This window comes from Tamandua tetradactyla, chromosome 13, assembly GCF_023851605.1.
Source record: "Tamandua tetradactyla isolate mTamTet1 chromosome 13, mTamTet1.pri, whole genome shotgun sequence".
Taxonomy (NCBI): domain Eukaryota; kingdom Metazoa; phylum Chordata; class Mammalia; order Pilosa; family Myrmecophagidae; genus Tamandua; species Tamandua tetradactyla.
The window spans coordinates 50057130-50075621 of record NC_135339.1 but is presented as its reverse complement, the minus strand read 5'-3'; the positions used below and the strand labels follow the sequence as shown (position 1 = coordinate 50075621).

General features: G+C 33.1%; 1 protein-coding gene across 4 annotated transcripts in view; it reads right to left on the bottom strand.

The window, feature by feature from the left end:
- The window catches only part of KIF20B (kinesin family member 20B), a 145534-nt gene that overhangs the window by 78917 nt on the left and 48125 nt on the right, over positions 1-18492 (bottom strand). For 3 of the 4 annotated variants that reach the window (XM_077125379.1, XM_077125381.1, XM_077125380.1), the window contains 5 exons: positions 15838-15977; positions 15463-15598; positions 14237-14465; positions 10416-10468; positions 2667-2823 (listed from right to left, as the gene is read on the bottom strand). In XM_077125379.1, the coding sequence (XP_076981494.1) occupies positions 2667-2823; positions 10416-10468; positions 14237-14465; positions 15463-15598; positions 15838-15977 (715 nt within the window). The remainder of the gene's footprint in view (positions 1-2666; positions 2824-10415; positions 10469-14236; positions 14466-15462; positions 15599-15837; positions 15978-18492) is intronic. The other variant, XM_077125382.1, reaches the window with a different exon arrangement.

Here is an 18492-nt window from a genome sequence, read left to right as displayed (position 1 = left end):
CTTGCTTTAATCAGGACATTTTTTTGGCCTTAGAACTGTAAACTAGCAACTTATTCAATTCCCCTTTTTAAAAGCCATTCTGTTTCTGGTATATTGCATTGTGGCAGCTAGCAAACTAGAACAAATCTATAACATAATTTTCTTCAGATACATAAGTTGTCTTATAGCATCTTACCAAAGTTGTGTCAAGCCATCCCAAAGAAGCATAACTTAATATTTCCACGGCTTTAGATTTCTACTCTACTTTTTTCTCCAACTTAACGCTCCCCTATGTGCTATGTTCAAACAGATGACTTCACCAATGGAAATGACAAATCAAGAAAACTAAATATGGTGATAATAATACTTTAGGATTTTTTTTTTGATGACTTAAACATGTTAAAATATATATATATATATCCTCTGGCCTTTTAAAAAGACAAATTTTTAAAAAATGCATGAACTCTTTATCCAGAGAGAGGGGGGGAATCTAAGCAAGTTTTAAGTGACAAAGTCAGGAATTCAGAGTTCACAATTAGAACCTAAATATCCTGAGATCTGGGTCCTACATACTATATAGATACAGTTCCTAAACTGTGAGTCAATACAGAAAGCTCAATACACTTTTATGATCAGGTAATACTGCTTTCATAATTTTACTACACTTTGAGAACTAGGAATATCACATGATATAGGGGAAATCAGGCTAAGTGATTTGGTTTACACTTGATTTTCTTTTTCAGATATTCATATTCTTCTTTTAGAATTTTTCAAGTATTTTTTTTGGGGGGTGGGGGGAGGTGCCATGGTCCAGGAATTGAATTTTCAAGTGTTTTAACTCAAAGATTTAAAGAACATATTCAGAACACCCTTATCAGGGAGAAATTAAAGTACCATCTTATCAGGAATAAGGATGGGAAAAACACTTTCTCCAGTATATAGAGTAAGGTTAACTTATAAAAGGTAACACAAACAAAGAGAAAGGAATGCAGATCATACTTTAAAATTTGGTTTTTTACATTTCTTTCAACCTTCATGTATGTTACATGAAGAACTAGGAATATTCCTAGTTATAAAAAAATTAGTTTGATGGAAAAATCACAGGTAAGCAGTGTATTATATCTCTGGCTTGTTACAATTATTACCATCTGAAGGCTTACTTCTTGGGCTGTTTACATGGTGACAATATATAGTTACAGTAACCTGAAGCAATTAAATTTGCTTTGAAAGGGAAACGGTCCTGCTTTCCCTTTTAGTAACAGAAAACATGCAGCCTATGAAAATTACAATCCTCTAATCCTATACTGATGGTTAGAGAAAGAAAACATTTTTTTTCTGGGCACTATTTAGTGGCAGGTAGAGAGGAAGGAGGGTGATTTTATCTAGGCTTTTTATATGATTCCTTAGGTGATTCATATAGTTTCTAATAATATAGATAATCAAGAAATTTGCCATTCAAATTTGTTGTGAATTTAAGTATAAAAATTTTTTTGTTACTTAAACCCACTCACATCCAAATTATTTATAATTTAAACAACTGTTCTTACATAATCTTCCTCTCCATGAATGGGCTACCTTGAGGATTAACAACACTGTGTAGATCACTTACCCCTGCCCTGTCCATTTACCTAGGGATCTACTGAGTCTACATTCTCAACTATTCTATGATACTCTTCAAGATGGAAGAAAGAAAGGAACAGTTCAATGAAAATGATAGCAAAATTATCCTCCCCAAAGCCAATATAGGATAACAGAAGTCTAATTAGGCATATCAGCTCACACAAATACTGTATATGCTCTAGACCATGTATCTAATGTTATACTATTCCTTAAGATATTTCATTTTGAAAATAATCATTTACTGAGGTCCTATGAGATATTTATTATGCTGGCATATTAAAACATGTCCTTGACAACATCAGAAGCAGGCAGGGTAATTTTATTTTACTAATGATAAAAATAAAACTTAACTTATCCAATTTTCCTAAGGTGAACCAACTAGGAAGAAGTAGCAGAATCAGATTTCTAAAGCTAATGCACATTCTCTTAGAAAACTCTGTCTCCCTTTTATCATTTAATAAAAGTTTTCTAAATAAATGGCTTAGCAAATAATCTAAACAATAGTAACAATATAACATTCACATAACTCTTCTCTTCTAAACTAGGAAAAAAGTTTTTCTACTTAAATAGGGAGATATAGAGTAAGGATGGACGATACTTTTAAAAGTAATTCTGTAGTAAATACAATAACTTGAACATATTTATCTTTAGTAATGTTCAAGCTCAAAATTTTACTGTCAAACCTCATTTTCTCCAAATAAATAAAGAATGCAAGGGAAGACAAGAAAACAATGTGGAAAGATTTTGCCAGAACTAGTCACAACAATTATTTATAAAAATGAAAGAGTAAAGTTTTAACTCTTATAAGCACAAAAATTAAGGAATTATAGGCATGCAAAGGAAACAAGTGATAAAGCACAGTATCTAAAAATAAACTTATTAAAATAGAAAGCAGCATTAAATACACCCATTCTCTAGACAGTTTATGTTAGCATAAAAATTACTGACATTTACATTTTCCTGAGTGTTTTCCTTACACAAGTAAATTTTCTCTTATTTGTAAGTTTTCTGTTTGGTGGTTTAGGAATTAGCTTTCTTAAAGGCCTCCTACTGGCCTGAACTAGTACCTTTCTTTGCTGGTGGTTCATCTTCTTGAAGAAGTTCATTTTCACTTAATCTTTTTCTTCCTGAAGAGGTTTTAATTTTGCTGTCCTTAGGTATTTCAACTGTTTCATTACAAGTCAATTTATCGCTTATTTTTAGAGAAGATGTGCCAGTCTTATCCTAACGCAAAATAAATTAAAATTAATTCACATATAGAAAGTGACAATGAATGTAAATAACTATATAAATTATCTTTCAATAGCATATCATAAAAATTTTAATTTCAAATTTGTTGAAACACTGTCTAAGTTATTTCTTAAGTCTCACCCTAAAATAACTGATGGCTCCAACAAATGAATATTAACTAATTTGTACACTCATTACAGGGGGAGAGGAGGAAGCAGGCACATCCTAAAATCAGTTAGGTGAGCAGTTTCACCTTGATACCTGAAAATAAATTCACCTTCAGTGAATATGTATATTCAAAGAGACACACTCTACATACAACTTTAAAACTGAACTCTTAGCTCAATCATTTAGGTTTTAATTTTTAAAGACAAAGACCATGCTTCCCAAAAGACAAACAGAAAGAGGAAAACATGGTCATCAAAAAAAGGAAGAGTGACCAATACAAATATGTCCTTGCATGAATTATTTCAAAGATATGAATCTTGTACAAATAGTCAATAACAGAAGGATATGGGGGAAACTACTATTGCATGTTATGCCCTATAGTTAACAGGAAGATATCAACAGAACCATAGCAATATCAGGGGTAAATAATTGGCGAAAAGGGACAAGAGTTAAGGGGAGGTTTAGATTTGCTATTTGGTGAAGGTGTGTTTATCTATTATTTTTCTCTTTGGAGCAATGAAAATTGTCTAAAATTGAGACTGTTGATGATTGTACAACTAAGTGAGGATACAGCAAGACATGGATTGTTTATTTTGGACATTATCCATAATGCCTAATGGATGGAGGTGGCTAAAGGGTACAATGACTCAGAAGCAGAAAGGTGAACTGCAATGTAAATATATGTTGGAATTTTGTGAGACTACAGAAATCAATGAAATTAAGAGGCATTCAATGAAATGAATGAACCTTGGGGACATTATGCTGTGCAAAATAAGCCAGAAACAAAAGGACAAATACGGTATGGTCAGTTTTAAAAAAAACTTACAAGGAAATTGGGGCCTAGATTACAAGGTCATATAACAGTCATATTCAGTCCACAGTCATGTTATTTCTAGATTTTGAGATGCTGCGTATATATGTATAACCTGTTGCTTATATATATGTGCATTACCTGGTATTTCCCTCAAATTTTGGGTACCTGTGTAATACCTATGACTCAGAGTAAGAGTTCGGCAGCTCTGTAATTCAACATTGCTACACGCAGCAACTGTTAACGAAAAAGAGATTAGGGAATGAAGCCAATCTGGTTGGGACTAAAGTAAACCAGGATACAGGGCAAAGGAAGATATTGTCTGTATTTTAGAATTTCACCTACTGTATGACACCAAAGGAAGAGAGGTTTATTTTGTCCAAAACTAAATCTTCTGCAGCACATGATTTAATTCAACCTGCCTGGATAGCTCATTTAAACAACCCAAACACACGGAGCCAAAATGGGAACAAGGGCTTGTAATTCTGTTTAGCTTAACGTAATATACGGATATATCCCCAGTATGTTGGGCAAACTATTAAAAAGTACTGGCAAACCCCTTAAGGGACTGGAGAAAAAAAATATGGACTTATTAAACTTTCCCCCTTGGGAAACCCCTGATACTCTCTCAAACATTAGGGGCTTCAAAGCCCTTGATCTTGAAGCGTGTTCTTATGAAACTTATTTCTGTAGCAGAGAAGCTAAGCCTATCTATAATTATGCCTAAGGATTACTTCCAAGAAACCTCTTTTATGGCTCAGATGTGGCCTCTATCTCTCTAAGTCCAACTCTGCAAGTAAAATCATTACTTTCCACCCTAAATGGGATGTGACATTCAGGGGTGAAAGTCTCCTGGCAACGTGGGACATGACTCCCAGGGATGTGCCTGGCCCTGGTACTATGGAATGGACAACGCCTTCCTGACCAAAAGGAGAAAAGGAATGTAACAAAGTAAGGTATCAGAAGTTAAGAGAGTTCAAATAGAGTTGAGAGGCTATCCTGGAGGCTACTTTTATGCAAGCTTCAGCTATATATTGCTAATTCCTGGGGCTTGCCAAACCCCAACCAATATCATTCCTGTTAACCCTACAGATGAGAGAAGATAGAATTTAACAAACGAGTATGACTGCTGAATCATTATACTGATATTTCTTTTAGTCTCCAGTGTCTTGGAGAACCTAAAAGGAAAAACCTGAAACTGTGGAAATGTAACCCATCCCAAACTTTGAAATCTGTTCTATAACTACTTGTTAAAATGCTTGGAAATTTACTGGGTTTTTTGTATATATATTGTATTTCACAATAAACACATTAAAAAAAAAAAGAAAAGAAAAGGAAGGGTGAACTGCACCATTAAGTACAAGTCTATAGAGTAATCTAGGATATGGATATTTAAAGGCAAGGATTAATTAAATTCCTCAGAACTGGTTGCAATCCATTTTGAAAAGAAAAAGTGTATAAAAAACAAACATCAAAATCAAACAAACAAAAGATTATTTTATATCATAAAATTGGGGAATATTGTTTGTTTTCCTTAAAGCAAAGTGTTTTTTGCTTTAAACAGAGGATATCATAAAGAACAACCTCTATTAGTCTATTGCTGTTACTGACAAATGACAAAATCCTGATACATTTCTAACAGCTCCAGAGTTTTTAAGCACTCCAATACAGGTCCAGGCTGCCTCCACTTTTGGAACCTGACAGAATGACCAGGTCATTTTTTTTTCCTCCCCTTCAAACTATACAATCACTACAAAAGTTCTTTTCCAGAAGTCAGTTATTGAAAGGAGGGCTTTCTGATTCTAGAGTATGCTTGGATGGAAAAAAGAAAACGATGATTTAGAATAAACTATATAACTTTTTAATCATCGGAAAGAGTCCATTTTCAAGACAAGTTTTGGAGTAGTGACCCTGGATCAAAAGTTAATCAGCAAAATACCTAACTGTAATTATTTTTATGTGGTAATTACTTTCATAGGCATATTAAGGTATGCTTCATATTTTATAGTAAAGTTTTGCTTGATGTTATATAAAGTTTAAAAATTCTAATATTTGAAATGTCTTAAATATATGTTTCTGTTGTTTTTCAAAATCACGCGTTCTGAACATTAATGAGAGTTTTGTAATTTTTCTCGTGTTGCATCAATGTATACATAGCTCAAATCATAGTTAATAGTTTTTAATATTTCCAAATCTTCAAATTTGAGGGTGGTACTAATATGCAGACAGATATCTGTGTGGCTTTTGGTATGTTTGTATGAGAAGAAGATATTCAGAGATTTTAAATGTTCTCAAGTTTCACTTCTTTCCTGATCTCCCTGCTTTAACTCTGGTGACCCTTCAGCAGCCAGGAAGATCCTTTGAAATGCTAAATCAGAGCACATCACTCTCCCGCTCAGTACCGAAGACTTACCATATCTTTCAGAGTCCCAAGGTTCTTCTAAAGTGATCTGCCGTTGCCCCTTGCTCTTTGGCCTTACCTCCAACAACTCCCTGTTCTGCTCACTAAATTCCAGTTTCCTTATCTTTTTTACACTTCTTTGAACATGCCAGGTATACTTCAAGCTTTAGATCTTTGCATTAGGTGTTTCTTTTCCCTGAAATAATCTTCCATTAATCATCCTTTTGGAGAACTCTCTTACCACACTGAGGCCTTGTCTAATGTTTCTTTTTCAGGGAGCCCTATTTCTAATGCCTTATTTAAAATAGCAACTCACTAATCACAGCTCACCAACCATCCTAGATTGTTCTTACAGTGATTTTTCATAATTCTTACAATACAATGTAATTTATTCATTATGTTTACTGTTTCTTATCTCTTTCAATCCAAATAGATTGAAATCACCACAAGAAATAGAATTGCTGTTTATTTGGCATCATGATTCATCCCAATGGACATGAATAATACTTGACACAAGATAGATTTTCAATAAATATTTGTTGAATGAATTACAAAACTGAAAAAAAAAGTTAATCTGCATAGTCAGAAAAGTTCCAAATTACCTTGGGTTTATTTATACATTCATGTGAACACTGAAGTTAGTTGATGAAGCAGGCTCTAAAGCCTAGCGATAAAAGTTCTTTATAGGCAAGGAGTAATTATATTAGTTAAACTGCTTATTTTATTTTTACTATTACTTATTTAAACACTGCTAACTTATTACGGTATGGTAACATTTTACGGAAATAATAAAATTCCATGTTAAATCTCAAATCTTTTTTTTCTTGAAGTTGTAATGGCCTGAAATGACCTATCTCTGGCTTTTATTTTTCTTGCTTTTATTTTCCTTCACTAAACCAAAGACTAGACTAAAAATCTAGGTCATGTGATCAGAGAAAAGTATGTGATGAATAACCGAATGAAAATACTAAGGACCTAGAAGACCATCAACTAAATCAGAAGAAAAACTCAAGCCTTGATCCCAAAGGTCTTACCTCTCTTATTTCACGAGTTGATTTCCTCTTCATCTCTTCTACCAATATTGACCACTCTAAATCAAAACCCTCATCAACTCTTGCTTTAACTCTTCCAATAGGCTCCTCATCTCTGCCTTCAATCAAATTCTATCTCATTCCCATCCAAAAATGCCTACTTAAAATAAAAAATTAACTTTGCCACTCCAAAAGGGAGAAAAGAAATGTAACTAATAAAGTGTAAGTGGCAGAGAGAGTTCAAATAGAGTCGGGAGGCCACTCTGGAGGCTGTTCTTATGCAGGCTTCGGGTAGATCTTGCCCCTATCGTAACCTGCCAACCCCCAACCAGGACCATTCCAGCTGATCCTAAAGAACACCTACGGCAATATGTAAGATTCCACAAGGGTTCCATGCACTAGAGTAACTTTCCAGAAACCTACAACCTCCAGATGGGTCCTTGGACCAGATAAGTCCTGAAACCTAGCTCAGCTTCTCCAGAACATCAGAATGTTCCATCCCCCTACCTCTATATTAAGGACAGACTTTTCCAATATCAAAAATTTAGAATGGCCACAGCCCAAACCCCCCTAAAGAGAGGGATGGAAAGATCAAAGGTGATGGGGGAGTTATACAGAGAAGATGGGATTTAACAAATGAACATGAATGCTGAGTCATTAAATTGATATCTCTTTTAGTCTCCAGTATTTTAGAGCAGCTAGAAGTAAAAACCTAAAATTTTGAAATTGTTACCCATGTCAAAGTCTGAAATACGTTCTACAGCTAATCGTGGTACTGTGCTTTAAATTTATAGCTTTTTTGTATATATGCTATTTTTCACAAAAAAAGAAGAAAAAAAGTCAATCGTGATGATAAAAAAAAAATATTTAAGCCCTCTAGCCTCCTATATTCTGGAGCACCTAGAAAGAAAAATATGAGATGATCATGGTAGCCCATGACAAACTCTGGGATCTGCCCTGTAACTACTTGTTGAAGAGTACTTTGAAAACTATATTGCCTTTATATTTCTTTGCTTTGTATATATGTTATACCATACAATAAAAAAAAGTTAAAAAAAAGTAAACATAAAAGAAAACCATTTAAAAACAGGATTAAAAGTCAAAAAGTACAAGCTGATGATCTGAGCCTAAACTAATAAAATGAAATTATATTAATTTATATATATATGAAAGAGTAAAAAAAATCCTTAAGAACATTATATTAACGTAATTTCTAAAAGAAAATATCCCTGCTATTAAGCATATGAACAAGAACATCACTGCATGCAATAAAAACAAGCCTCTAAAAAAACCAAACCCTTGTTGCCACAAAATTTCATCTTTTTGATGTATGGATATCTAAGTTGCTTTCATCTCAGAGCTCCTCTTCCAACAAGATGAGGCTTAAACTTGAAAGATTTACATATTCTTCTCCCTCTTATGTGCAAAGTGCTGACAGTTTTGTCTGTGGACTATTATGTTCAAAGAAGTCAAATGCCCTTTCATTAGTCTTAAAAATTCAGATTTGCAGAATAGTAACTTCTAGGACAGGAAAAGCAAGAAAGCATTCTTAGTAATTTAATCTTAGTGGCATAAGCTATTTCAAATTAGTTTACTTCACAGCATAAACTTATCTAATTTATAATAGAGAAAAAGCTAAATTCTTACAGTGCCTTTAAATATGTTTTGCATATGAGACTTTAGGTTCTGACATTTGCTGATAGTGTCATTTTTTTAATCAATTATATCTATCAACTCTTGAATTCTTTCATTCTGCATAATCAGTTTCTTTATTAAAAATGGCAATGTTTAGTGAGTATATTTTGGGTAGTAGAATGCAAACATGATGCAACTTTAGAATTGCTTGAAATTTCAAAAATAAAAAAATAGCGAGTAGCAACACACTATGCATAGCAAGATCTTATTTTTGTCTAAAAAAGTAACATGGACATATATATGTGTAGAAATGAGAAGCAATATAGCATTGCAGGTAAGAGGAATCTAGAGTCAAACTGCCTAGACTGCTGGTTTGAATCCCAGCATCTCCAGATGCTCAGATGTGGCCTCAGTCTCTCTAAGCCCAACTCCGCAAGGGGAATCATTGCCCTCCCCACGTGGGACGTGACATCCAGGGGTGGAAGTCTCCCTCGCGATGAGAGATGACTCCTAGAGAGTCTCTGCAAAAATAAAAAAGTAATAACAGTACCTATACCATGTTAAATGTTCCCTAACAAATACAAAGTGAAAGACTACAAGGATTTTTAACTTGTTAGTTTTTCTTTTTAACTTAGGAGGGTGGTTATCAGGGACTTTTACTTTATATTTTAAGATTAATTGAATTTTTACAACTAGCATCTATTTTTATAACTAGAATAATAAAGGAAAAGATCAGGAATTATCAAATATAGCTCTTCTCTTAAGTAATTGCTTCTGTTAAGTACATTTTGGTGACTTCTTTTAATACTGGATATTAGATGACTAGATCTTGAATTATTTATGTCTGATCATATCTTAAGCTATTTAGCACTTCAGAAGGATAAAATGAGTTGAAATAAAATTCATGCTAGAGAAAGTTAGGAAAAATAAAATATTCAGAGCTCTAAATTAAATTAGATTCTATGTATACTTGTAACTTCATTTTTAGACCTGTAAAAGTAAAATTCTTCTACAAGCATTTCGGGTGATTATGTGATCTGAAGGTGCCAACGTTCTAGGGATTCTCAGGAAATAGCTTTTGTTCCCATGATGCACAATGCCCAGACTACATCCCAGATTTTAAAGCACTCAGTAATTTCAGACAAAATGAATACCATTTAAATACCTGATCAAATCATACACCTGTTAAAAGACTAAGATAAATCTGCATGCTGATGTAGAATTATCTCCAATATATCTTTAAGGGAAGAAAGCAAAACACAGAACACAATCCTATCTGTATAAACTTTTTCAAAGGTGTATATGTGTAGGTGTACCATATGTGCATAACATTTCTCTGGAAGAATTCAAGAAACTTTAAAGTAGCCACCAATGGAAAGAAGCATGGAGGTGAAAAGACTTATATTTTCCATTTTTTATCATGTTCATTTATACTTTTTCATTATTTAAAAAATAAATGCACTATTCATAATTCATGCTCCCTTCCTTTATTGAAATACTAAGCTTTATCAAGACAAAGTAAATAAAGCTAAAGTATTACCTTATTAGATTGCTCATGTTCTTGAACCAATGAATTTAAGTTACTTTCTGATTCTGAAAATATAAAGAATAAATTAATGTTGAAAATAAGCACCTAAAAATATATCACTCAATAACTACAGAACACTTTTAACTAGTGTTGTACTCAGGAAAGAGGATTTTCACAGCACTAGAAATGCACAGCACTCAGCTGCTGATTCTACTACCAGAGTATAGTATTTCAGGAAAAAAAATACTTTCAAGTAGTCACTAAGGTAAAAATCAATAACTTATGTTAAACAGTCAATAACTACGGGTAGTGGCTATACAAGTTGTGGTATATACATACAATGGAATATTACGCAGTTATGAGACAGAATAAAGTCATGAAGCGTATAACAATATGGATGAACTATAAGGACATTATGCTGAGTGAATTACCCAAAAACAAAAGGATAAATACTATATGGTCTTACTAATAAGAAGTAATATTAATGAGTGAACTTAGAAAATCGAAGCTAAGAACACAGGTTATCAGGAGATAGAAATAGGGTAGAAACTGGGCAGTTGGTGCTGAAGGAATACAGACTGTATAACAGGACTGATTGTAAAAATTCAGAAATGGGTATCACAATGTTACCTGATTGAACCACAATAATTTAAGTACACTGAATGAAGGTGAATGTGAGTATGATAGAGGGAGAAGAGCTGGGGACACATATAAAACCAGAAGGAAAGATAAAGGGTAAAGACTGAGATGGTATAATTTAGGAACACCTAGAGTGGACAATGATGGTGATTAAATGTACAAATAAAAAAGTTTTTAATTGAGAGATAACAAATGAATGTCACTATTGCAGGGTGTTGAAAACAGAAACAGATGGTATATGGGAAAAAACACAATCAATGCAAGCTAGGGTCTATAGTCAACAGTAACTTGGTAATATGCTTTCACTGAATGTAATAAAGGCATTTTGCCAATGGGGCGAGGCAGCATGGGGAAGGGATATGGATTCTTTGTGGAAGAAAAGTAAATGTCTTCAGACAGATTATGATGGCAAAGGTATATGCATACACTTAGGTTGGATTGTATGATGTGTGAATAAAACGTTAAAAATGAACAGAGAGAAATGAGTAATAGAGAAAATGCGGAGATGTACCTATTCACTATTGGTAGGGAAACTGAGAGGTACAGTTCCTTGGAGGGCAGTGTGGTAGTTCCACAGAAAGCTAGGGGTGGGTTTGCCATACGATCCCGAAACCCCGTTGCTCAGTATATACTTGGAGGAACTGAGTGCGGGGACAGGATGGACATTTGCACACTGGTGTTTACAGCAGCAGTGTTCCTGATCCACAATGGATGGTATGGCCTAAGGGTACAACAACTGAGGAATGGAAGGGGAACTGTGATGTATACCTAGAATGGACTATTCAGCTGCTGCAAGAAGGAATGAAGTTGTGAGGCATGTAGCTAGGTGAATGAACCTTAAGACTGTAGGTTGAATGAAATGTCAGGAACAAAAAGACAAATATCATCATGCCTCAAACATATGGACTAACTATAATATAAAAACTCGATGAACTAAAGTTGAGAACATGGGCTACTGAATTGAGGTCTACTGTAAAGGATCCTAAATTGTAAACTCTTATACAGCAGTCACATATATTCAGGAGGTATAACTGTGAATTTAAATTCTGAGATACTGAGCTGTTTGTATAAAACATAGTCGTTTCCAGAAACTTTGGGTATTTATATGACACCTGAAAGACTTAGAACTCTGGAGCTATGAAAGTCAGCAGTATACCATACAAGAACTGTTTACAGTTGAAAACGTGATCAGACTTTGAACAGAGATATGAATGAAGTTGATCTGGATAGGACTAAGGTATATCAGAAGACTGGGTAAAGGATGACACTGTCCATATTTTTAAAACTTCAACTTTGGTGTGAGACCAAAGAAAGATGTTTATTTTGTGCAAAATTTATATTTTGGGTAGTGCATTTCCTAATTTAACTTGTATGGTCAGTTTAGTTGAACATAGTAAGTACATGGAATCTTGAATAGGGTGTGAGATTTTGTGAATCTGTCCAGGTTAGTGTGATGCCCCAATATATCCCAGAGTAATTTGGGCAGTGAATAAAGAAGAATTTTCAAAGTCCCCTTGGGGGAATGGGGAGAAAACTTCCCTTTCTGATATGCTTGCAAGCAGTGGGGACAACCAAATCAATAGACTGAGCTCTTGATCTTGGGATTTGTCCCTATGAAACTTATGCCTGCAAAGGATAGCCTAAGCCTACTTAAAATTAGGCCTAAGAGTCATTCAGAGAACCTCTTTTGTTGCTCAGATGTGGCCTCTCTCTCTAAGCCAAAAAAACCCTGTTCAGGGCAGGTGAACTCAACAGGGCAGGGCCCTTCCTCCTACGTGGGATATGACTACCAGTGGTGTAAATCTCCCTGGCAACGTGGGACAGAAATCCCGGGATGAGCCAGCACCTGGCATGGGATTGAAAAAAAATTCTTGTCCAAAAGGGGGAAGAGAGAAATGAGAAAAAATAAAGTTTCAGTGGCTGAGAGATTTCAAACAGAAATTGAGAGGTTATACTAGAGGTTATTCTTATGCATTATATAAATATATCCTTTCTTAGTTTATGGTGCATTGAAGTGATTGGAGGGAAGTACCTGAAACTGTTGAGCTGTGTTCCAGTAGCCTTGATTCTTGAAGATAACTATATAAGGATATAATGTTTACATTGCAACTGTGTGATTATGAAAACCTTGTGTCTGATGCTCCTTTTATCTAGGCTATGGACAGATGATGAAAAAATTATGGATAAAAGAATAAATAATGGGGGGACAAAGGGTAAAATTAATTGGATAGATGGAAATACTAGTGATCAATGAGAGGGAGGGGTAAGGGTTATGTTATGTATGAGTTTTTTCTTTTTATTTCTTTTTATGGAGTGATGCAAGTGTTCTAAAAAATGATAATGGTGATGAATACACAACTATGTGATGATATTGTGAGCCACTGGTAGTACACCATGTATGGAATGTTTGTTTGTGAAGATTTCTCAATAACAATATAAAAAAAAAAAAAAAAAAGAATTACTGGTAGAATATCAGGGAAGAGAAGGAGCCAGTGCTTTCAGGCCCATCTCAAATGCAAAGGTTCTACTTACTGTTATTTTTCACCCATATTGTTTCACACAGGAAAGGGCAGAGTATGTCATATAATTCTTAAAATGCAGACGTAACAATTATATATACATATATAAATATTTATTCATATGTATTTATATATGTATACTTGTGTTTGTATATATACATACATATAAATATATGTATATATACATATAAATATATGTATATATATGTGTGTGTGTGTGTGTGTATATATATATATATAAATATATATAAAATCCTTCGGAGCCAGAATGAAGCAACAATAAAACAGACTATTTAAGACTACTTCCACAGCAGTCCCTTATCTTAGACATACAAGCCCAGCAGAATGTTTTGAACTTACTATGAGAGTTCATAAAGACTATATAGTAACAAAATTAGCAGCATTACAAATTTCTCAGTTTGCTGATAATGCTAATACACAGCTTTTGAGAAATTAATTTTCTAATAATATTGAACTAAAAGCAAATGAAGAAAAAATAAGTATTTTTAACACTAAGTTGCCAAAAGTCACATAAATGGCAAATTATTAAATATGTCACCCAGATCAAAATATTTTCTGGTCACTGTAGTAAAAGCTGCATAAATATCTATACTTATCTATTGCATGTTTTATGTGTTTATATAATCTAAATAAGGGTAAAATACATCTACTTACCATTCCCTCTCTTTTTTAATTCTTCTTGGGTTTTATTTAATTCCTCTTTGGTCTTAGCTAATTCAGCTTTAACTTGATTAAACTTTAGTTCTAAACAAGCAATAGCTTCCTGGGGGTCAGCAAGAGATGCAATAAATAAGTGAGCAATTTCAGCCTGTTTCTTAATATCAGTGACATCATCTTGAAGAGAATCAATAAAGTCTTCAATTCTTACACAATTACGTGTTCCCTAAAAATAGCAAAAACCACATGCCTAATGTTAACAGTGGCTTTCACTCTTAAAATATATCTGATTTACACAGTTTTACAAGCAGTAAAAAAAAAGGTCACAAATTAACATTAAAAAAATTATATAGAAGCATTTCAAATTACAAAAAAGTTGTGCCCCATTATTCATTTTTGGTTGTATAGAGTATGAATCACATTTTCCTATAAAAACAATGTCATAAACTTTGGCACGCCATTACAGAATTTTGATTCTAGTTCACATATAGTTTTAATTATGTACTGAGTTTTAAAAGGCTTTAGTGTGATAGCTCGGCAAATAAACCTCCGTTTTCACAACTCTACCCAAGTGCCAAATCACGTCAGGTACATACAGTGGAGGTTTGACAGCAAGAGCCTGGACATTACCATCCCAAACATAAATCGAGAGATCAAACAAAAATAAAAGCCAACAAACAAGAAATGAGAACAAAATTTATCCATTTCAGCATCAGTGGACGCAGGGAAATAGTGTGCAAAGAGGATAAGGTAAAGGATAATGCAAAAAGGGTAACAGAATGTTTCTTTAACAGGAGGGAATGATCAATTGCTCAACAAGGGCAATCCTTTTTATATTTTGTCTTATTAAGAGCAGTTAGACTCAAAGGCCCCCTAAGTCCCTTATAACTTTAAAATTCTTCAGGTTTATGACAAGTCTGAGAGAGGTACCCCATAATTAGACAAAAAGGCATAGAAACCTACAATCAATGCAATAACTCAAGCAATATCAAAATGAGATATAAATGTAAGAGGTATAATTTTTCCAAGTCAAATATATTATACAGCCATATTTAAACTAGTATGTGCTTACATTCCTAACAAAATCCAATAATAATAAAGCTATATAGTAAGTTTTGTTTTTTACTTATATTAATGTTTCTCATCATTGATGTGCTACACTAACTCCTGGTAACAAATTCTTACTGGATTTTCTGTTTGTTTAAATATTTCAGTTAACATACTTCAGTTTCAACTTTCATGGCACAATCTTCATTTGTTGGTTCTTGAGTGTCACATTTACCAACCAAATCCTTGAAGATAGCCAAACGACATTCAGCATTTTCTTCCAATCTCTCCCGTTCCTGAAGGAGAGTTTCCCTTCATAACATAAATTAATCTCATTAGGAAATAGAGTTCATTGCTTTTGATCAAGTACATTATAAATTAAAAGAAAATGTAGATTATCACCCCATATAATTCAGAATCACTATGGGCATTAAAAGTAGCTATTTTCAAGCTTGTATAAAGAAAAGGTCAATTCCTTAATTCAGAGCCATGTGATATAAAAACATAAATAAGTTCTCAATTTTTACCAGGACATGAAGGAAATAACTTACTTAAAGTCAGCTTCCCGTTGAGCCAAATACTGAGTAAACTCCTGTGTAACTTCTTCTCGAATTTTAAATTCCAATATTAACTTTTCTTTTTTTTCATTTATCAGTTTGTTTTTCAGGTCTTCTATTATTTCCAATAGTTTCTAAAGCATTAAATGTTAAAATTCTTATAAAAGAACAAATATATTCCAAGAGAAATTGTCCAAGTGTTCAGAAAATAAAACTTTCACTTTTTACTTAACTATAATTGTGCATTATTGTTTAATAGTTAAAATATTCTCATGAAAGTTATCCTTTTGCAGAGATTCTTTAATCTACAAAGGCTGATGGACCTTTGCACATTTTAGAAACAGACTTAGAGCAAATCAAATGTCTCACTATCTAGCTACACAAAGGAAAAAGAAAGTAAAATTTGAACATCAATTATCCACCAGGAACTACATTGGGGAATTCCATATATGATTTCATTTAATTCACCAACCCTCTGTGAGCTTGGTTACACATTTCACAAGTGTGAAAAAGTAAGGACCAGGTCCATGGTAGATGCTAAAGTTAGGGTTCAAATCTAGTCTGTCAAATTCTAAAGCCCAACTGTTACACAGAGTAGGTAAGTTGCAAAGAAACCCCAAACTTTCCAAAGTGCCAGGGAGAAATGTTGTTTAAATTTATCTTATTGTCTGTTGTAACTATCCAAATATGGGCAACAACGTGAAAGCCTTTGAAAACACATGCATAAATATGTAATATAGACAATAACTAAATAAAATAACACTTAACATGGCCAGCATAGGGTCATAAGAAATTAAATGACAGCATTAAGAAAACAGCCTGATTCTTTTTCAAGGTTTCTGATAAAAATTTCTCAACAATAAGTTAATAAAGATTCTCTTTGAAAGCTACAGATTTTTTAATGTCTCAACTCTATATGTGAAAATATTTCTATAAATAACCGGTCTCAGAAATTACACTTCTAAGAACTTATAATGTGGAAATAGTGATATACTATGACCCAAAGTTTAAGCTCTGAGGAAGTATTTCTAGTGTTGATGCTCTGTGGTTGTTAACTATTTAAATAAAGAAAAAGTGAAATCCAACTCAACAGCCAACCATAAGGAATTGATTCAAGTATAGTACAGCAGTAAATTATTATGCAATCAATTAATCAATAATGATATTTTAGTAATTCACTTTTTTTTTTACAAATTAGTTTTAAATAAAGAAAATCAGTTTATAAAATACTAATGTATTGTAAAAATCCAATAATATGAGTGGTAGACTAAATAGATGCTTATTTTTTTAATTTTCTTTTCCTTTTTCCCCCTATTTTCTACCACAAATAAATAATACTAATTCCACAATTTTAAACAATCCAAAGTTTTCCATTGTTTAAAATAAAAGCAGTAACTAATGAATGACAGATATGGGAGACAAAGAGGTATCTACATGAAAGTGGGCATACATTGGGAAATTGGCTTACTTTAATAATTCCCAACAACAATGAGGTTTTTATCATTGCCAACATCTGATAAAGCTTTTGCTAGGGAAAAAAAATTCAACGGGCTAGTCTAATTAATTGAAGCATAAGTATAAATATGCATTTAATGACAAAATATTTCATAATGATTTTTAATATCCCCCAATCCTCCAATTAAAATGTTAATACAAAGCATGCAAAGTTCAGTTTAGTCACTTTTCAAGTCATATATTAGACAAAACTTCGGTGAAATTTTAATTTTAGAGTATCTAGTCAATGTTATAAGGCATAAATTTTACTGTGTAACCTATCATAAACTATACCATTAAATTTTTTTCCTAGTAAATTCAGAAATTATATCATTTCAACTTTAATAAACATTTTATAAAAACTTCAACTCTGAGAAGACTATTACTAAATAAAACAGGGCTCTGAATGGCTCTTTTCCCACTGAGGAAAATACATTATGCAACCCAAATAAACAAGGTCTGATAACATAATGACCAGATAAAATGGCACTGGCCTTGTTTCCAAACAACATTGGCTTTTAGGGCCAATACTTATTAATTTAATAATTAATAAATAATTATTAAAATGAGAGTATTTAACTCAACACATCATCAGTCTATTTGGACTTCTGCAGTCCAAGAGATTATTATGATGTGAGATATGTCAATACCATTAAACCACATCCACACACAATGTTTCTATGACACTGTTAAGAATACTCCATGTATACATATGTAGTTATGGCCAACTGATGTGGAAACTAGCAAGAGGACATAATCTAAATTTCAGGATTAATAAAACCTTAAATATAGGTGAGCTATATTTGGATAAAGGCCAAAAGAACCATTTTTAAATCTTATTTACCATAAAAATAAGACTACTGAGCAATTCTCATTTTTGAAGTAATAAGATAATTGGTTCTGAGTTTTCATTTTGACTACTTGTACTTAAGACTCCAAATTAAATATCTGATAGAGTATGCTAAATCATTGAATGAAAGAATACAGGGGAACAGGATAGTCACAAAGTCTCAAAGCACCATCCCACAAATTAGATGCTTTTTTCAATGAAGAGATATCTGACAGACAAAACTTAACCAAGTAAGTAAAATTTAGCATGGCCAAGAATGGGGAAAACAGATACAATGTGCCTCCGGATGTATTGCAATGGGATAT